The 21,977-nt window shown below is 38.2% G+C and overlaps 1 protein-coding gene across 12 annotated transcripts in view; it reads left to right on the top strand.

The window, feature by feature from the left end:
* Positions 1–21,977, top strand: part of ATE1 (arginyltransferase 1) — a 161,047-nt gene that overhangs the window by 39,932 nt on the left and 99,138 nt on the right. For all 12 annotated transcript variants that reach the window (XM_061403687.1, XM_061403686.1, XM_061403693.1 and 9 more), the window contains one exon: positions 6,317–6,349. In XM_061403687.1, the coding sequence (XP_061259671.1) occupies positions 6,317–6,349 (33 nt within the window). The remainder of the gene's footprint in view (positions 1–6,316; positions 6,350–21,977) is intronic.

The following is a 21,977-nucleotide window of genomic DNA, read 5'->3' as shown; positions in this document are numbered from 1 at the left end:
TAATAAGTTTAGTAAACATCCATCATCTCATTAAGATACAAAATTAAAGAAATAAAAAAAATTTTTTTCCTTGCAATGAGAACTCTTAGGATTTACTGTTAAAAATTTTCATATATAGCACAGAGCAGCGTTCATGACGTTTATCATGTTGTGTGTACAACTCTAGTACTTAATTATCTTATAACTGGAAGTTTGTACTTTTTGACTTGCCTTTATCCAGTTTTCCTTCCCCCTACCGCTACCTCTGGTAACCACAAATCTGACTTCTTTTTCTATGAGTTTTTGTTTTTGAAATATAACTCTTCTACAAGGCTGTGTTAGTTCCTGTTACACAACATGCAGTTTGATATTTCTGTGCATTTCAGAATGATCACCGTGGTAACTGTCATTATGATCTGCCACCATACCAAAGTGTTGCACTGTTACTGACTATACTCCACGTACTATACAGCTCATACCTGTGACTCATTTATTTTGCACCTGAAAGTTTGTACCTCTTAATTTCCCTCAGCTACTTCTCTCCCCACTCACCCTCTTCCCCTCTGGCAACCACCTGTTTGTTCTCTGTGTCTATAACTTTTTCTGTTTATTCATTTGTTTTGTTTTTTAGGTTCCAAATATGAGTGAAATCCTGCTGTATTTTTCTTTCTCTGACTTCTTTCATTTATCATAATATCCTCTGCTGCTGTTGCTAAGTCGTTTCAGTCGTATCTGACTTTGTGCAACCCCATAGACGGCAGCCCATCAGGCTCCCCCTTCCCTGGGATTCTCCAGGCAAGAACGCTGGAGTGGGTTGCCATTTCCTTCTCCAATGAATGAAAGTGAAAGTGAAGTTGCTCAGTCGTGTCCGACCCTCAGCGACCCCATAGACGTCAGCCCACCAGGCTCCTCCGTCCATGGGATTTTCCAGGCAAGAGTACTAGCTCTATCCATTTTTTGCAAATGGCAAGATTTCATTTTAATTAAGTAATTGTTTAAGGCCACATGGCTTGTAGGATCTTAGATTGAAAGATTGAAAGGCATCAGAAGATTCAGTTTTTTATGGCTGAGTGATATTCCATTGTGTGAGGACTTCCCTGATGGTCCAGTAGTTAAGACTCCACGCTTTCACTGTAGGGGGCGCAGGTTCGATCCCTGGTCAGAGAATTAAGATATCCCAGATGGCGCATGGCGCAGCGAAAAAGAAAGGTCCATTTTGTGCGTGTGTGTGTGTGTGTGTGTGTATGTATGTGTATACCACATCGCCGTATCCATCTGTTAATGGGCGTTTAGGTTGCTTTTGTTTCTTAGCTGTTATAAATAATGCTGCCGTGAGCATAGGGGTGCATATATCTTTTTGAATTAGTGCTTTCATATTCTTTGGTTAAATACATAGGAATGGAATTGTTTGATCATATGGTACATCTATTTTTAACTGAGGAATCTCTGTGCTGTTTTCCATAGTGGCTGTGCCAGTTTACATTCCTACCAGCAGTGCACCTGGGTTCCCTTTTTTCCACATTCTTGCCAGTACTTGTTGTTTGTTGTCTTTTTGGTAATAACCATTTTAACAGGTGTGAGGTTGCTGCCTCACTGTGGTTTTGATTTGCATTTCCCTGATGATAAGTGATGTTGAGCATCTTTTCATGTGCCTGTTGGCCATCTGTATATCTTGTTTGGAAAATGTCTAGTCAGTTTCTCTGCCCATTTCTTAATCTGGGTGTTTGTTTTCTTGATGTTGGGTTGTATATTTTGGATAGTAACCCTGTACCAGATACATCGTTTGCAGATATCTTCTATTCAGTAGATAACCTTTTCATTATGTTGATAATTTCCTTCTCTGTGCACAAAGGTTTTTTAGTTTGAAATAGTCTTATTTATTTTTGCTTTTATGTCCCTTGCCTGAGGAGACATCCCCCCCAAATATTACTAAGACTGATGTCAAAGAGTTACTGTCTCTGTTTTCTTCCAGAATTTTGTGGTTTCACATCTTACATTTAAATTGAAATCTTAACATGGAGAAGAGACTTGCAGTTGCCACGGAGGAAGAAGGGTGGGGGGAAAAGATTGGGAGTTTGGAATTAGCAGATGCAAACTATTTTAGATGAATGGATAAACAATAGGGTCCTACTGTGTCGTACAGAGAACTGTACTCAATATCCTGTGATAAACCATTATGGGAAAGAGTATGAAAAAGAATTTATATATATGTATGACTGAGTCACTTTGCGGTACAGTAGAAATTAATACAACAGTGTAAATCAACTACAATAAAATATTTTTTTAAATAAATCTGTCTTTAATGCATTTAAAATTTACTTTTGTGCTTGATGTGAGAGAGTAGTTCAGTTTGATTGTTTTCCATTTAGCTGTCCAGTTTTCCCAACACCATTTATTGAAGAGACTGTCTTTCCCCCATTGTGTAGTCTTGCCTCCTTTGTTGTAGCTTTATCTTTAATTTTTGCCATTTTAAGTATGATGTGTCTTTTGTGTGATCTTTCCATTGATCCTGTTTGGGCTGTCTGTGCTTCCTGGACGTAGATGTCTGACTCCTCTTACAGGTCAGGGAAGTTTCCAGCTGTTGATAGTATGTATGTGTATGTTCTCTACCCTTTGTCTCCCTCTCGTCCTTCTGGGACCCCTGCACACGAGAATGTTAGTACCTGTGATGCTGCATGAAGTCTCTTAAGTTGTCCTCATTTCTGTTTTCAAAAATTTATTGATTGATTGATTTTTGACTGCGCTGGGTCTTTGTTGCTGCGTGCGGCTTTCTCTAGTTTCCTGGGCTCAGTAGTTGCGCCTCACACTCTATAATGTGGGCTCAGTAGTTGAGGTGCATGGGCTTAGTTGCTCCACGGCATGTGGGATCTTCCTGGAGCAGGGATGGTGAACCTGTGTCCCCTGCGTTGGCAGACGGATTCTTAACCACTGGACCACCAGGGAAGTCCTTACTCTTTTTTTCTGTTTAGCTTCAGTGATTTCCACTGTTTACCTTCCAGCTTGCCGCTCTCTTCCTCTCTGTCATCTAATCTACTGTTGATGCCTGGTAGTGTTATTGTTTATTTCAGTTATTGTGTTCTTCATCTCTGGTTCTTTTTTGTATTTGACATTTTCTCCTTGTTAAAAACATCTGACTTCTCACTCTGTTCATCCGTTCTGTCCCAAGTTCTTTGAGCTTATTTATGATCATTACCTTGAGCTCTTTATCAGATAGATGGCGTATCTCCACTTCTCTTCATTCTTCTTCTAGGGTTTTATCTTATTCCTTTATTTGAAACATATTCCTCTGTCACCTAATTTGCTATTTTTATTTCTATGTATTTGGTAGGGTGGCTACATTTTCTTCCTCTTTCAGGTATAGCAAGGGAGACACCCTTACAAATGGAGATTTCCATTACCGATGTATAATAAATATTTTCTTGCAAAGAGGCAACTCCTTCTTGGTTTTCAGAGTTTTCTCCAGTCTGCTATGTCTTAAAAATAACAAGCTTAAATAATATTCCAAACAGACACATTTTGGGGTGGCAAATTCTGCTCCCCCTACATTATAACTGGCTCTGTTTTTAGAGACGTTTACATTCACAGCAAAATTGAACCATTTTTGATACTGATCTAACTTCATGGTATTTGTTAAAAAGGTGTCTGTTTTCGTTATCAATTTTAGTGTATACACAAAATGTACTTTACAAATTATATCTGCCTTTTAATGATTGTTGTTTTTCAAAGTATTACCTTCTTTTCTACTGAATATATTATGTGTCATTCATTATGAATGAATTTACTAAATACTAGTAATTAACCGGAGGGAAAATAGCAGTGGGTTTTTCTGGTGCACTAAAAATAAAGTAGGTGAAGCATTTTCATCCTTTCTCATGTCCTGTGAATAGGATGGTGAATGCGTGCCTTGTGATTTGTTATTCTGTTTATACAGCCTTGCTGATTGAGAAATTTATATATTTCATGTTTTGGCAGCATCAAACAGGAAAAGAATTTTTAGGTCTGTTTTGAAAAAAACTGACAGGAATGTTACATATATACATGACGAAGATGTAAATTATTTGAGTTTCAAGGAGACGGTAGTTTTCTTGGAGAGTATTTGCTATTCTTCCGTTATTTAAAGTGACTTCTGTCAGACAAAAAAGTAATCAGTCCAGTTGATCTAAGAAAGAAATGGAACCTTTTGTTCAAGCTAAAATGAGGATTATAACCTGGGAGCCATTCAGAAGCTCCAAGAACTGTTCTGCCTGTTAGAAGTCGAAACACAGTTATAGAACTTTTATGACAGAGGGGCCTGTGCTTTAAATGATACACAGCCCAGATCTGCAGGTACAAAGCGATGGGTCGTGTGACCCCTCACAGGATCGAGAAGGAATGTTAGCTTCGCAGCAGTTGTCTTGATGTGCTGGGAGGATGTTCTCTTCGTGGTTGAGCAGGTATTTCTGCTCCTGGGGGAGGCGTGATGGGTGCGTGATGCAGATAAACAGTGCGTCTTAGAGGGCGGAGAGGAGGCCCGAGGGCACGGCGCTGCTTTTTATGCTTACAGTTTTCTTGTCTTCCCATAGAATAGGAATTTTATTTTACACTTCCATCATAATTAATTCATTAATTTCAACTGAACCAGAAATCCTTCTAAATTCTCCCTTAGTATGTATAACACAGTTAACAGGCACAGAGTGGAGAAAAGCATGGAAAGCCTACAGTAGAAACTTTCTCAACTTTAATATAAAAATGCACCATGCCTCGTTTTCCTCCACTGTGAAAACTGGGTAGTCTTTCAACTAGCACTTTTTACTCTTGGGAGAAAGGGTAGAGATTATTTTATGCTGGGCTAATGTAAAAAGAATCCAAGACTATCAAGGTTGCAATTTAAATTTCATTAGAATTATATGCTTCATATCAGCATTATGAAATTAAAAACTTTTGGTATATATTGCACTTTCAGAAAGTTCTCTTTTAGCAGTTAACATAATTGAGTTGGATATTAATATCATTTAAATTAAGAGAAAAGTCGTAATAGTGCCTACATTGCATTATACCCTATCATCTAAGGCCCAGATGATACTTACTAGTTAATTATGTGGCTTTGGCGTACACTGGTAATCTTTTAGGAATTTATTTGCTTTAGATTTGGAGGTAGGAAATGTCTGGTATGTTTTTTAAACTTTATTACGAAAATTGTAAACATTCACAAAGTAGAGAAACTTGTATAATGAATCTTCATATGTTCATCTCCTGTCCTCACTAGTTTCATATAGTGTCGCTTCTTGTTCTGTCTCCACATTCCCCACCATAACCTGCCTTCCAACCCCCCGTGCTCTTAAAGGAAATCCCAGAGATCATGTAATTTCATTGAGAAGTACTTCAGTATGTATCTCTAAAAGAGAATCAAAATATCTATATTCCCAGTGAGTACTAGCTAGCTCTGTTGTGGAGAGGAAGTTCAAGAGTGCTTGCTAACTGGCCTGCTATCACATTGTGTAGTTAATTTGCATTTAGTAAGATCCAGAGTTTATATTACTTGGCTTTTTTATTATTACAATAAGTCTCAAAGGATTTGGAGTGTTGATTTTGTAAATAACATCTAAGAAAACGTGATTACCATCATGAATATGTATGAAGGTATGTAACAGTCCTCATCTCAGAGCTAACCCGCGATTTACTTTGTCAATTTTTTCAGGCTCCTCCCCAGTTCCAAAATTTGTTTATTTATTTAAATGCTGAGAAACAGCATGTAACACTTAGTTTCAGATGAAATTTATAGGCCATAAATTTATAATTTATGAAATTTTTAAGTCAGAGAGAAGAGAGAAAAAATGTGTGTATGAGGTTGAAAAAAGAGGAAGGGCAGAACAGCCTGGGTTCTAGAGAAATAACTTTCCCTTTAGTTCACTATCACTTACCCAACCTGCTCTCTTGGTTTTGACTTTTTAATTTCCCTCTTCTTGCTTTCCTTTTTGGTTTGTATATTTTTCTTCTCTGAAGTTAGGCATTTATATAACTTTGCCTGTGACATTTATATTGTCGATTCCTCCTTTATTACACAGGGATTGTTTTATTGCATAAGGGTTGTGACATAAAAGTTTAAAAAAGAAAATATCTGTTTTATTGTTTTTATACAGATTTTGACAAATATTTAAACTCATGCTATGGTCTAGGTTGAGCTTTTCTGTACTCTGTAAATGAATTATATGGTGTATGAAGCATTATGTATAGACATTTAGGTTCACTTTATGTGCCATTTTTGAAAAATTTTGTAATAATTTTTTCTTTTTTGTGTGTTCTCTTTTGCTGCTCCTTTATTGGATGAAACTGATTCTCTTCGAATGTGATTCTACAGTTCACAAGATTCCTTTGCAGCTCACCTTTGGAGGTAAGGTGACCTTAATATTGTAAATCATTGACCTTAATATTGCTATTGGTATCTTTTGTGAGACATTTATTTGATAATTTAGGAGTGATCATTTTGTCAGGATGTATATTCTTCAATACCATAAATGAGACCAGTAGTTATAGGGCCATTCACCTTCACAATAGATGATTGCCCTCATTTTATCAGGTAGAGTGAAATCAGCCCATTTTACTTATTTATTTTTTATTTTATTTATTTATTTTTCACTGTGCGGGCTTTCTCTAATTGTGGTGAGTAGGGGCTACTCTCTTGGAGAAGGCAGTGGCACCCCACTCCAGTACTCTTGCCTAGAAAATCCCATGGACAGAGGAGCCTGGTAGGCTGCAGTCCATGGGGTCGCTAGAGTCGGACACGACTGAGCGACTTCACTTTCACTTTTCACTTTCATGCATTGGAGAAGCAAATGGCAACCCGCTCCAGTGTTCTTGCCTGGAGAATCCCAGGGACGGGAGGCCCGGTGGGCTGCCATCTATGGGGTGCCACAGAGATGGACACGATTGAAGCGACACAGCAGCAGCAGGGGCTACTCTGTAATTGGGGTGCTCGGGCTTCTCATTGCAGTGGCTTTTCTTGTTGCTGAGCACATGCTCTAGGTTGCACAGGTTTCAGTGGTTGTGGCACATGGACTCAGGATTGCAGCACATGGACTCAGCAGTTGCCACCCCCCAGGCTCTAGAGTACAGGCTCAATAGTTGTGGTGCATGGGCTTAGTTGCTCTGCAGTGTATAGGGGTCTTCCCAGATGAGGGATTGAACCTGTGTCTCCTGCACTGGCAGACAAAGTCTTTACCACTGAACCGTCAAAGAAGCCCAGATCAATCTATTTTAGAGCCTTGTTTTGTCTCCTTCCTCCCATAACGGTCTCACATTGACTTTATCCTCTGTAAACTGCCCTGGTGTTAAAGGGGAGTTGGAGAAGTCTGGGCAGAGGCTGCGTCCAAGGAGGTTTCAGTTAGTTTGAGAGAACTTTTTAAAATCCGTGAATTGATTAGGGAAGAGCAAAGGACTTACTTGTATTGAGCTTCATTATAGCCCAGATAGACTTCTAGGTGCCCGACTCACTTTCTCCTCTAATTCTCATGATGGTTCTGCAATTTAGAGCTGAAAATCCAGTGATAAAATTGTGAGATAACAAAAACTTAGATAATCAGAGAACCAGATATGGGTGTGAGCTGTGGTTGAAAAGGAATTAATCGGAGAAGATGGTGAGACTTTGGGAAAGGAGTGGAGAGGGGAAGCAGCGGGGCACGTGGAGGGACACTGGACTCAGTACCAAACCGAGGTTCAGGCCAGGTCTTCACTTACTAGCCACACAACTCGGGGTGGTCACAGCGTCCCTGAGCCTCAGCTTGCTTATCTTTAATATGCAGATAATGATTTCTACCTCTCAAAGGAGGCAGTGGACATGGGAGCAGTTTATAAAGTGCTATTCAAGTCTTACTGATATTTTGTGTTCTCCTCTCAGGCTGTGCCTTCAGCCTCACATGGCAAGACTGTCCCTGCCTTTCACTTGTCCTTCCTTTTGCCTCTGTTGTTTACCTCACTCTGTTCCCTTCCCCGCCCCCAACCTCTTCAGACACATCCTGCTTCAGGCCGAGCCTAGATGCTGTGTAGTCTGCGAGGCCCTCTAACTGCTCCACATAGAGGCAGTTGTTCCCTTCTCTGTTTCCATATTATATTCTCTGATTATTGAAGCTACTGTTGTTATGTGGTGTGGCCCGCCCTCCTGGTGGCCAGCTTGAATGAGTTTCAGGGGAAGCGGAGCAGACCAGAGGGGTAGTACCATCCAGGTTTGGTTCCCTTTTCTACGTCCACCAACCAGGGAGAAACACAGCTTGAAAAGATTCTGGGCTTTGAAATGAGAGATCGTTGGGTGACCCGTGAGCAAGTCATTTCATCTTTCAATTAATCTAAAAAATGGAGATGATAATAATACTTACAGGGTTATTAAAATGAAATGAGATAATGTGTGATAAACGCTAAATGTAATACCTGTCACATAGAGTTTTAAATGAATTTTGGTGTAAAAGCAGTAAAAGTTAAAACTATAACATAAGAAACTTGAAGACAATATAAATTATATAATCTACTCTTTAGTTGATAAAGTGCTTTCTAAACATAGAATGAGAACTGTCACAAAGGAAAAGATGGAAAAATTAAATTTGATGTTGTTAAAAAAAAAAAAAATCCGTGATTTGGTTCATGAAAACATGCATAGTTAAAAGGCAGTTTGGGAAAGTGTCATAAAATGATTATTGTACTTAATATAATCTCTTAGAATCAGTTTTTAAGTATAATGTTGTCTTTTGACTGAGATGTACATCAGGGAAATCTTTAATGTCAAAACAGGGTCTAGTCTTGGGAAAAAAAGGGAGTGGCAGGAGCTTAGAAGAGCTAATGTTGATAATGCTTAATGCTGGACTCTCATTTAAGCAAGAGCTCAGGGGAGTTGCCAGGAATAGGAGTTTTGAGCAGAAGGCGTTTGGGCTAGATGAATTTACCTACACAGGGAGTAAATGAGGAGGCTGGAGCTTGATGTCTGCCTCACTGGGACAAACTACCAGTTTGAAGATGTTACTGAACAATAGCAGAGATATTTTAAATAGCCCTCACTGGTAGATTTCTCTCAAGTGTAAGCTCAGTAAGAGAGGACCCTGTTCCTCTTGCTTCCTGTGTTTACATATGTAGTTAAGTACTACTGATACATGGGCTTCCCAGGTGGTGCAGGGGTGAAGAGTCCACCTGCTAATGCAAGACATGTGGGTTTGATCCCTGGGTTGGGAATATGCCCTGGAGTAGGAAATGGCAACCCACTCCAATATTCTTGCCTGGAGAATTCCTTGGACAGAGGATCCTGGGGAGGCTCCAGTCCATGGGGTCACAAAGAGTTGGACACGACAGGATGCACACAATTGATACATAGGAAGCACTGAATATGTATTTGTTGTAGGAAGGGGGACCCCTTCCAGGGCCTGAAACTGGGCTCTTGTCTAACTCGGAAATGAATTGTCCGAGGAGACACATGTGCTGACAAAGCAAGAGATTTTATTGGGAAAGGGTACCTGGATGGAGAGCAGTAGGGTAAGGGAACCCAGGAGAACTGCTCTGCCGCATGGCTCGCAGTCTCCAGTTTTATGGTGATGGGATTAGTTTCCGGGTTGTCTTTAGCCAATCGTTCTGACTCAGAGTTCTTCCTGGTGGTGCACGCCTTGTTCAGCCAAGTAGATGCCAGAGAGAAGGATTCTGGGAGGTGGTTGAACATGTAGTGTCTCCTTTTGACCTTTTCCAAACTCTTCCACTTGGTGGAGGCTTATTAGTTCCTTGTTCCTTACCGGGACCTCCTGTCGTAAAACAGGTTATGCAAATGGTTACTATGATGCCTGGCCAGGGTGGACAGTTTCAATCAGTGTGCTTCCCCTAACATTTGTTGAATGAATGAATGAAGGAATAAGTAAGTAGGCACCGCGAAGGCTGAGAGTAGCAAGCTTTTCCGCATAATCTGGCAGAACTCAGGGCTGCCAGAGCACACACGGGCTAATATTTATGTCTCAATATGGTTAACAGTCTCTCTTCCCAGCTAGATTGTAGCTACTTAAGATCAAGATCTTTATTTTTTTCACCTTTGGATGATCTCAAGTATACATAGGACTTGGAATGGTGCCAACCATACACCTAGATTTGTACCAAACAAATATTATAAAAATTATATATTATTCTGGTTAAATGCTGGGGAATCTTTATGTAGAAGCTTCATTCTTTGGTGAAAAGTAGAAAGGAAAGCATCATGATCAAAGTTTAGTGATAGTTTCTGTTCTTTTCTGTCTAATCTGCTTTCTCCATTTAATGATCTGGAGTTGTATTTTACCTTGACTAAATTGAGCTTTTTTTCTTACTGGATTTATGGACATGGAAGAGGCAAAAGAAGCAAAATTGAAGATGACCAATGCGCTTTCTTTTCTTGAAGCATTTGGGAAATACTTTAATCTTTTTTTCTTTTTTTGAGAGCATTCTGTTGGTATTTTCTAGCTTGGAATTTCGCAGGGGCCACCTGATGGCATAGTTAGTGACTGCTCCCCCCAGGTCTCCAGCAGTGCTGAGTTTAGGATTCTGTTCCTTTGCTGCAGCGCAGAACCTGAGAGCCAAAGCAAAGCCAAGGCAGAAGAATGTTGAGAATCTCTAAATGTTTAATTTTGCCATTAAGCTTATGCTTTAGCTAGAGAAGGAAAATTGCAAATATGGTTAATCCCCAAATACCTTATTTTGAATAAAATAAAAATAGTTCAGTAGAGGAAGTAAAATATATGAGGTTTGCAGTTGAAAATAAGGAGACTTTAAATTTCATTCTCTCCGCAAAAACTACTGTGAATGAACCATGTTCCTTTGTTGGAAGTCCTAAACAGTTAACTGCCACATGAATCTAACGAAATTGTCAGGTTATAGTAATCACATCAGTAATTTGATCTGCTGTCATTTGAATGGAGCCATGTGTGGAGAGTCAGTTACTTCCCTCTGTGGGGCTGACCCTTTTACATTCCTGTAAGCTGAAGACTAATAGAGCTCATTAAGCTTTATGGGAAAAGAGCTTTTATCACCTCGTCAAGTCAGGCAGCATATTTCCATTATATTCCTAATTTCGTGTGGCTCTGTAGCTGCTGATGTGCGTTCCCCTGCTAGGTTTACATGGCATCTCTCCCTTACAGACATTTTTATTGACATTTCCTAAGCCTGAATTACATTTGTGTGGCACCACCTACAGATGTCTTCAATTAAATGTAGGTAAATAAAAGGGATTATGTATCAGAGGCTGAGAGATTCTTGAAATTCTAAGTCAGACTTTGCCAGCCAGTCCAGTAGGGTGCAGTCTCGCCATCATTTTGAAGGTAGAGAACTATTGGAAGAGGCATTTGTAAGAAAAGTTAAGCCACGTGGGAATGTGGGTCACTTAGGATTCTCTTCAAGAATGTCCTATTCCTTCATTCCAGATAGCTTAAGATCTTCTTCGTTAGCAGTTATCATAATAATTTTTCCAGAAGTTAGCACCTGTAGTATATGGGCGTACCCTTGGGTTACATTATTCTCACAGAATGTCTATGCAGTTATTTCCAGTTTCCTTATGAAGAAAATTGAACCTGGAGAGGTAGTTTAGTTGAGTTCGAGATCTACTAGTGACCAAACAGCAACATGTCTTATATTACATGAAGTGATGATAATATTATTTGAAGGAAAACAGTGAAAAATTTGAGATATGCCAGCACAGCACTGTTGACATTTTGGGTTGGGTAAATGTTTTTTCTGGGCCCTGTCTTGTGCATCGTGTGATGCTCAGCAACGTCTTTGGCCTCTACCCTAGAGATGCCAGTAGCACCCTCCCCTGAGTTGAAACAAAATGTCTCCAGACTTTGCTAAGTGTCCCTAAGGAGTAAAATGACTCCCTGTTAAAAACTGTTGCCCTAGAATAGTCTTAACAAAAAAAGAACAAAGAGAGTTAATAATCCAGTAGTGGTAGAAGCAATGGTAACATGTTTTCAGTCTCCCCAAAGGTGAGAAAAAAGACAGGTAAAAAAAAAAGGACAAGTGAGTTGAATAGAAAACAAATAGCAAACAGGTACACTTATACCCAACCATAGCAATCACTACACTAAATATTAATGATCTAAACCAAAAGTCTGCTCTGTGGAAATGTTTTATGTCTGTACAGTTGAAAACATGTATGCAGCCAGTGGTCATACATAGACACTGTGCTCTTCAGGCACTGATTTTAAAATTTTTTAGATTTTATTTAACTTATGTAGCCACATGTGGCCATTGGCTGTCCTATTGGGCATTACAGGTCTAAACATTCCATTTGAAAGGCAGAAAATTAGACTAGATAAAAGAAGAAAAGGAAAATCCAACTTAAATATGAAAGCATGAGTAGGTTAAAAGTAAAAGACCAGAGTAAACTATACCATGTAAATACTAATCATAATAAATTATGATTATGTTATGTTAGGAGTGGCTGTCTTCATACCTGACAAAATAGACTTCAGGGCAATGGCTCTTAGCAGAAGGAAAATGGACATTTCATAATGATAAAATGGTCAGTTCATCAAATGAGGACAGTAATCCAAAATGGGATACACTTGAAAACAGAACCTCAGAATACATGGAACTGAAAAGAGAGGTAGTCAAATTCATTGCTTATAATTGGAGACTTCAGAACAACTTTCTCAGTAACTGATAAAACAAATAGAAAATTACAAGCAATATAGAAGATTTGGACAAAATTATTAATATACTTCTACTTAATTGATACCCGTTGAAAGCTGTACCCAACAGTGAAAAAACACATGTTTTTTCAAGTATATATAGGGAATATTCTCCAGGACAGATTATATGCTATAACATTATACAAATCTCAGTAAATTTAAAGGGATTGAAATAATCTCTGTTCTAAGTGAAATTAAATTAGAATCAGTAACAGAAAGAACTGTTACAGCTTAGCAATAATAAGGACAAGCAGACTGGTTAAAAAATAGATTAGAGACCTGATTATATATTTTGCCATGAAGACATATAAATCACTAATAAGACATGAAAAGATGCTCACAATCCATTAGGGAAATGCAGATTAATACCACAGTGAGATACCAGCATAAACTCACTGGGATGCCTATAATCAGAAGACAACACCAAGTGTTGGTGAGGATGTGGAGAAATTGGAACCCTCAAACATTGCTGATGGGAATGTAAACTGTTTATATGGTGTAAACATTTGCCAGGATAGTATTGTGTATTGAAAGAGGTGGGTGTTTTCCTTAACATTTAAATAGTAACTAGTTGTACCCAATATTAAGTATTGTTAGACATTAGCATTTTTTGGTAGTTTGCAGAAACAACTTTACAAATTTTTTTGAAGTTGGGAACTACTTTGTGTCTTACTTGAAACTCGGGGGTCATATGTGTATATTAGGGTGTGTGCGTGTGCACATTTGTGTGCTGATTGCAAACTGCAGGTAGTGCGGGTCGGGATCTGGCTTTGCAGCCTGCGGTGACATTCATTCATTTTGCTGTCAGGAAGATAAAGGACTGTGAGAACCTAACCATCTCTTCACTCAGCATATGAAATAGCATTGACCTTGGGATGGCTGTGGCAGGTATCATGATGTCACCAGTAACCAGAATTTGAAAGAGGGACTGGCTCTTACCTAAACTCGGTCCTGTAGAAGTGAAGGGAGCTTGCAGAGATAGTAGCGGGGAGGGCGAGGTGGGCAGAAGGTTGAGTTGCTAATCATGAGAAGGGAGTTCAAACAGCTTTACCATATAAAGAGGACATATCCAGCGTGATAGACAGAGAGCTGGCCTGAATTGGAGCGCTGTGGAGATAAGGCTTGAACTGGTGAGTTGATACAGTGCTTGGGAGGACCAGTTGCTTTGAAAGAGCTGAGGCCAGGGCAGACAGGTAGAGGGGCTGGACCTTTTCAAGAGAGTGGTTGTCAGTCTGCTGTTTGTTACTGACTAATTAGAAATGGAATGCTGGGCAGTGGTTTGAGCCTCGGGTCAAAAGTGGGAGTAGGAGTGAAGACCGCTGCTTTTCTAGTTACCTGGGTTGGGAAACAGTCTTGGAGTTTCCAGGGGCTGAACCTTACGCTTAGAATCAGAGGTTGAATAGGCAAGGGCGTGTTGGCCAAGGCAACCGTTAGCATTCTGAAGCTAAATCCCCCAAATCATTTGGATTGTAATTGATTGCTCTCCCTTTCAGTTGAGTCTGAGGACTGTTGGGCAGTTCTGTTTGGGGTAGGCTGCTGACAAAGATCCAGTTGAACTGAAGACATCATTCCTTGCTCTCAGTTCTCTGCAGTAATGCTTGAGCAGCCATGTGGTAGTCAGAACAGTATTCCCCAGGCTTACAGTGGTACTCAGCAGATGTGGGTTGAGTTCAGAAATGAACTTATTCCTAGTTAGTTTCTGAATGTCACATCATAGTTGAATCAGTAGAAGCTGAAACTTTATATTTCTCAGTGAAATTATATCCACTGAAAGTCTTTGCCCAGAAACTGATGTCATGTGAGGAAAAAAAAAAAAAATTGATTCAGAGAATAAAAGAAAGCACACTAGAATGGAAAGCCAAACATCAAATAGAAAAATGCTGTTAAGTTTCCTTGTTGCAGATTTTTCTGTATGGGACATCAATTAGTTTAGGCATCTAAGTTCCTTGAAGATATCTTGTTGCCAGGCGAGCTTGTCTTGAGCAAGTAGTGGTATTCATCATTACTCTGAGCATCTTCAGTTGTGCTCACACTTAAGGTGATCTGCCTTGACGATTTTCATTATCTATTAGATGTGCATGAATGCTTCAGAAAATGTTTGAATGGTAGATCCAGGCATGGATTAGTTTCCATGGGGATGTCAGTCTTGTTTGATGTTGGCAGTCATTGAGTTCTAAATAAAAATATGCTTTGGGTTGTCACCATGGGATGTTTTTCTCTTCTGTAAGAAAGATTGAAAAAGCAGGAGTCTTAAATTGAGCTGACTTTAAGTAAGTGCTCACACTAGGACAGTCACTCTTGTTTCTAGTGTGTTTGTTGTAGTGCTCAATAAATACCGTGTAGAACTGAGAAGTTTGGGATCCTGTTACTTTTCTTTTTGAGCATTTAGATAGTGCCTCATAAATGTCTTTTTGTTTGATGATGAGGGTTGAAAATGTAAAAGTGAAGTCGCTCAGTCATGTCCGACTCTTTGTGACCCCATGAACTGTAGCCTACCAGGCTCCTCTGTCCATGAAAATGTAAAGGAAAATATAAATATAAGGAAATGTCAAACTAAACAATATATTCACATCTTAATTTTTATCTATTTGCTCTGCAGTAAAAATAAAGAAATAAATTCCTTTTTTTACTTCTGTCACATTTATTACAAACATTTGCTGTAAATCTTTTCTCAGTTTCCTATGTTTAAAGTTCAAATTTTGGTCATTACAGTGTTCCTAGTTTGAAATTGTAAATGTTAGGGGAAACTTTTTTGCTTTCTTTGAAGCTTTTTAGTTCCTAAGATTTCTGTCATCAAGAAGTATATTTCTTGACTCATACTTTGGTTTAGTAAATTGCTGAAGTATCTCCATTCATTATTTTGAACTGAACATGTTAATATATTTTGGTTGTGTTTTAATGTGGTGTACCACATAAACCTTGTCCACTGAGAAAAACACTGAACTGAAAGTTGGGAATTCCAGGTCCTTCTTAGCGTTCTCCTAAGTTGGCTGTGTGACCTTGGGCGAGTCTCTTAAGCTCCTTGACCCTCACTTTTTCACTTGCAAACTTAGGAAGAGTATCCCAGATGATGACGTCCCTCAAAAGTGAGTAAACTTAGCTAACATTTTAACATGTTTTATAGCTTCCTTTCAGGCTTGGGTATTTTAAACCAGGAAAATAAGAGAAACTTTCCGCACACGACAGCTTGCTCGAGTCCTTCAGGTTTGGGCTTTCACTGTCACTACGCTTTTCTGTGCTCTGAAGCAAGTTGACATTTTACTTAGAACAGTTCCACCTGTTTTTTTTTTTTTTTCTGTAAAAAAATTCTTTTTATCTTGCATACACAACAGATGTTATTTCTCTTATTTTCGTCCTTAATATGGTCTCAACTATACATTTTCATTATATTTTTAATAAAGTGATAACTTCATCTTGTAGAGAGGACTTGGGAGGTAGGAAATTGAGAATTACCTATTCTAGGTGAGCATTATAGAAGACTGAGACAGTGCAGAAATACGAATATCACAACTTTCTTACACATCCCTTTTGTGGCAAAGATGAAGATGTTTATTGACGTGACCCAAAGATAGGACCATTCTATAGCAATTGTTGTTGTTCAGTCACTCAGTTGTGTCCGACTCTTTGGGACCCCAGGGACTGCAGCACGCCAGGCTTCCCTGTCCTTCACCATCCTGGAGCTTGCTCAAACGCATGTCCATTGAGTCCGTGATGCCATCCAGCCATCTCATCCTCTGTCATCGCCTTCTCCTCCTGCCTTCAGTCTTTCCCAGCATCAGGTTTTTTTCTAATGAGTTGGCTCATGGCATTAGGTGACCGAAGTATTGGAGCTTCATCTTCAGCATCAGTCCTTCTAGTGAATATTCAGGATTGATTTCCTTTAGGATTGACTGGTTTGATTTCCTTGTAGTCCAAGGGACTCTAAAGAGTTGTCTCCAACACCACAGTTCAAAACCATCAATTCTTTGACGCTCAGCCTTCTTTATGGTTCAACTCTTATATTCTTACATGACTGTTGGAAAAACCATAGCTTTGACTAGACGGACCTATGAAATAAAAGTATATAAACTTAAATTATGCTCATTGATTTAGTGTTTGTTCTTACTTAGAAACTGCTGAGGCATCCAAAGGTTATTCATTAAATTTGTTGATTTACATTAATCCACATTTTAAAATTATATAAGTATCTTAGAAATTAAGCCAGCACAAAACATAAAAATAATATTGGTTGTTCAACATTAACAGTCATTAGGGAAAAGCAAATGAAAACCACAAAGACATATCACCTTCACACACATTAGGATGGCCGTTATCAAAAAACCAGACAATAATAAATATTGGCATGGATATGGAGAAATTGGAACCCTTGTGCATTGCTGGTGGGCATGTAAAATGGTGCAGCCTCTATGGCAACCAGTATGGTGGTTCCTCAAAGAATTAAAAATAGAATTACTGTGTCATCTAGCTAGTCCTCTTCTGGGTATATACACAAAAGAATTGAAAGTAGGGACTCAAACAGTTATTGTATATCAATGTTCATAGAAGCATTATTCATAACAGCCAAAAAGTATAAGCAGCCCATGTGTCTATGGACAGATGAATGTATAAACAAAATATGATAAGTACACAGGAGTAAAATATTATTTATCCCTCAAAAGGGAGAAAATTCTGACACATGCTGCATGTGGACAGACCTGGAGGACATGATGCCAAGTAAAATAATCCAGCCAGATTTACAGAGCTCCTCTAACCAAGAGATGCAACTGTATGGTTTATTAATACTCTCTGGATATAGGAAAATATTCTGTGTACAACAAGAAGAAACAGCTTTTCTGATTTATAGATTCAAAACATATAGAGAGCTTTTAGCTTCAGTTCTGCAACTTCAGCTTCAGGTTAAAAATATATACAGAAACTCATTGGTGGAGAAGGAAATGGCAACCCACTCCAGTATTCTTGCCTGGAGAATCCCATGGACAGAGGAGCCTGGCGGGCTACAGTCCACGGGGTTGCATAAGAGTCGGACACGACTGAGCGAGACACTCCCCACTCCTCATCTTTCAGAGAAGGTATTTCTCTTCTCTAGATTAGCATGAGTATGTGTGTGGCCTTACAACATGGAAAGTGCTGTAGTTCAGTGGATGTATCCTAGGTATATGCTTCTTTCTAAGACAACATTTTTCTTGTAAGTACACTTTGAACAACAAGGGGACTGTGTGGATCCACTCGTATGCAGATGTTTTTCAATAAACACGTACTGTAATATCACACACACACACACAAAAAGAAACTCATTGGTTGAGTACTCAAAGAGTTGTTCTCTTTAACTGATTGAACTCATAAATACACAAAAACTAACAAACCAGATTCTCTGTCTTCTCTCATCCAGTAGAGAATAGATCTCCATCATCCGTCCAACAGGGACTATGAACCAAAGTCAGCCATTGCTGCCAGTAATGGGGATAACTTCCTAGTCATAAGACAAACAGAAGCACAGGCTTAGTAGAGAGAAAAACAGAAACAGGGTAAAGTTAGATTGAACTCTTTTGCTGCACAGGAATCTCTTTGGGAGTCAAGAAAAGGCATGTTAGGTGTAAGGTACTGTGAGGGCACTTAAAAATTTACTTAGTTCCATCGGGTGAATTAGTTCACTTGAGCTTCTTGGTGGATGCCTCCAAAATTGTTAAACTATAATTTTCCAAAAGCTGAACTCATGATCTTCATGCAGTAGGGCATGAACACATTATCAGATTTTATTTGACTCATTAATTAATGCAGGAACCATTTAAGACATTAGAACTGATGCCAGGAGCATTTATGAAAATACTGATATATATATATATGTATATATATGATACATATCTGCAAACAATAAAAGATTGAGATGAGATTGTTGAGTTAGATAAATACAACTGGTTATTGTCTTAGAGGCAATAACTTTTGGGTTATTTGTTCCACTAGACAAAAGTCTATAAGTTAACCTCTACTCCAACCAAATTGGAAAATAATTTAATTAATAGACAATCAAGCCCAGAACTGCAGTGAAAAGAACACTCAGTAATTTCTTTGACCTTTGTCAAATTTCACCTTTATATCATCTACCTCAGTTTCTGGTGGTAATCTCAATAACCCCCTATTAAGCACCTATTTAACACTTGCTGGTAATTCTTCAACCTTGGATTTTTAAAACTTGTTTGATACTATATTAATATATGTCATTAAAAATAAGACTTTTAAAAATATGGATGATAAAAGAATAAGAAAAAAATCACTTATAAACTCTCTACTGACAATATCAGATGTTTTTCCCATCTTTACAAGTTTTTGTGTGTGTCCTACAGAAATTTTTCATATGCTTGGGATCGTATCTCATTTTACATTTTTGGCTTTTTTTTTTTTTTTTTTACTAAATTTGGAGAAATGTTTATAATGTTATTAAAAATCTCGCTAAACATATTTTTAAATTACTGCATAATAGTTCTTTATATGAATTACCATAATTATTTTATTTTACGGTTTAATTTTAATCTGGCTCATTCTCCCCAGTTTAGAAGTGAATAGAAGTTGTTATGCTATCAATGTCATGATTTTCTTTAATAGGTGCTGAATAAAATTTTTAGGTTAAATGCTGAGTATTTTTTATTGAGATTACCACCAGAAATTGAGGTAGATGATATAAAGAGTACGTTCCTCTATAAAGAATGGATAATCTTCACTGACTCAGGGATTCTGGTGAAATTAAGGCCTTTAGATGCTCACCTATCATAAAGTAGTGTACTATATCCTAAGAGTGTGAATAGGAAGACTGAATGAGTTCTTTCTAATCTGCAGGCTGTAAAAATGATGTCATTTATATTAGTAAAATTTACTTTTATGTATTTCCTTTGTGAATAGAGAAAATGTTTCTTAAAGTAGAAAAACTATTCTTTTTCTTTTTTAAGGATCATTTAAACTTGGTTGTCTTTGGCTTGAAATATAGGTGATAATTGGAAATAATCAGCTTAGAATAAGCTTTCATAGACTAAAATTTTTGGTGCAGCCCTGTTACAGAGTTGTTTTTCAGTTGCTAAGTTGTGTAGAGTTAGCATTATTTGTTAAACATATGTAAGATAATCTCATACTTTAAAGGTTAATATCAATAAATTTGGCTCCTAGAATATAAAATGGGCTATAAAACATTGATGGCTTCCCTGGTGGCTCAGTTGTAAAGAACCCTCCTGCCAAGCAGGACATGTGGGTTCGATCCCTGGGTCAGGAAGATCACCTGGAGAAGGAAATGGGGAAATGGCAACCCACTCCAGTATTCTTGGCTGGAATCCCATGGACAGAGAGCCTAGTGAGCTACAGTCCATGGGGCCACAAAGAGTTGGATATGACAGCACACACATGAACGTAAAACATTGATGTCTAATGTAATATCAAATCAGAGTAGTTTTAATTTGTGTTAACTGTCAGAATCAGCTAAGAAGAAGGTAAGGTAACTTCAAAATGTAAACAATTTTTTTTTTGCTGGTGGAGATTACAAGGAATATTGGTTAACTATTGATAATATTCCCAACTATTTCAAGGCTATAGTTGTGTTTTCAGCAGGGGGATTTTGCCCAGGGAACAAAAACTCTTTGAAAGCAGATCTGTTCTAATGGAATGTTCCTTGGTGGGAACTGCATGTCCAGCCACCACGTATTTTCTCAGAACTGTCCCTTAAAATATCTTAATTTCAAATAGTTTGGACATTAACTGGAAATAAGGTTGGAGTCTTTTTTCCAGGTAGGCTGTCATTATATCTACTTACAGTACAGCTATGAAGTGGGAAGTGTGTTAGTTTTGGTAGCCATCTATAGTGTACTGATTGTCTCCAGAAAATTAAGAATTGGTTGCATTCAATTTGAAGTTGCTTATGCAAAGCTGTGTGATGTATTAACCATGAGTACTGCTGTTTGCATTTTCCAAGTTAAATTTATTACTTTTAGTTTCTTATTTATAGACTATATTATTTCCAATTTTTAAATTTCATTTTTGGGTCTTTTTAAGAAATTACGTAAATTTTGATGTCATACTGGTTTAGTACACCTTTAAGTTTGTTTTTTTTAAAAATTCTATTGAAATATCTCAGTCTCCCAGTTTATCCCTCTCCCAGGTAACTATAAGTTTTTCTACATCTGTGACTCTATTTCTGTTCTATAAATAAGTTCATTTGAAACATTTTTTTTTAATATTCCACATGTAAGTGATACCATGATGCTTATTTTTCTCTGACTTACTTCACTCAGTATGACAGTCTCTAGATCCATCCAGGTTGCTGCAAATGAAATCATTTCATTTTTTATGGCTAATATTCCATTGTGTGTATGTACCGCATTTTTTTTTTTTAATCCATTCCTCTGTTGATGGACATTAAAGTTGCTTCCATGTCCTGGCTGTTGTAAATAGTTAGCAGTGAATTTTGGGATGCATGTATCTCTTTAAATTAATGGTTTTCTCTGAGTATATACCTGGAAGTGGGATTGCAGGATCATATGGTAGCTCTATTTTTAGTTTTCTTAAGGAACCTCTGTACTGTTCTCTGGAAATGGTTGTACTAGTTTACATTCCTGCCACCAGTGTAGGAGGATTACCTTTTCTTCACATCCACTCCAGCATTTATTGTTTGTAGATTTTTCCTTTTTTGGTAGATTTTTTTGATGATGGTCATTCTGACCAATGTGAGGTGATACCTCATTGTAGTTTTGATTTGTATTTCTCTAATAATTAATGATATTGAGCATCTTTTCATGTGCTTTTTGGCCATTTGAATATCTTCATGAGTTTCCATTCTTAAAATTAATCTGAAGATTATTTATAGTGTTTCCTGAACTGTTAACAAAAAACAAAACAGTTGTAGGAATAAGTTATTTTCAAGCAGTTCAGTTCAGTCGTGTCCGTATCTTTGTGACCCCATGAATCACAACACGCCAGGCCTCCCTGTCCATCACCAACTCCTGGAGTCTACTCAAACTCATGTCCATCGAGTCGGTGATGCCATCCAGCCATCTCATCCTCTGTCATCCCCTTCTCCTCCTGCCCTCAATCCCTCCCGGCATCAGGGTCTTTTCCAGTGAGTCAACTCTTCTCATGAGGTGGCCAGAGTATTGGAGTTTCAGCTTCAGTATCAGTCCTTCCAATGAACACCCAGGACTGATCTCCTTTAGGATGGACTGGTTGGATCTCCTTGCAGTCCAAGGGACTCTCAAGAGTCTTCTCCAACAGCACAGTTCAAAAGCATCAATTCTTCAGTGCTCAGCTTTCTTCACAGTCCAACTCTCACATCCATACATGACCACTGGAAAAACTATAGCCTTAACT

This window comes from Bos javanicus, chromosome 26 (assembly GCF_032452875.1).
Source record: "Bos javanicus breed banteng chromosome 26, ARS-OSU_banteng_1.0, whole genome shotgun sequence".
In the NCBI taxonomy this organism is placed as follows: domain Eukaryota; kingdom Metazoa; phylum Chordata; class Mammalia; order Artiodactyla; family Bovidae; genus Bos; species Bos javanicus.
Note: the sequence above shows the minus strand (reverse complement) of the source record. Positions and strands in the feature narration are given on the sequence as shown.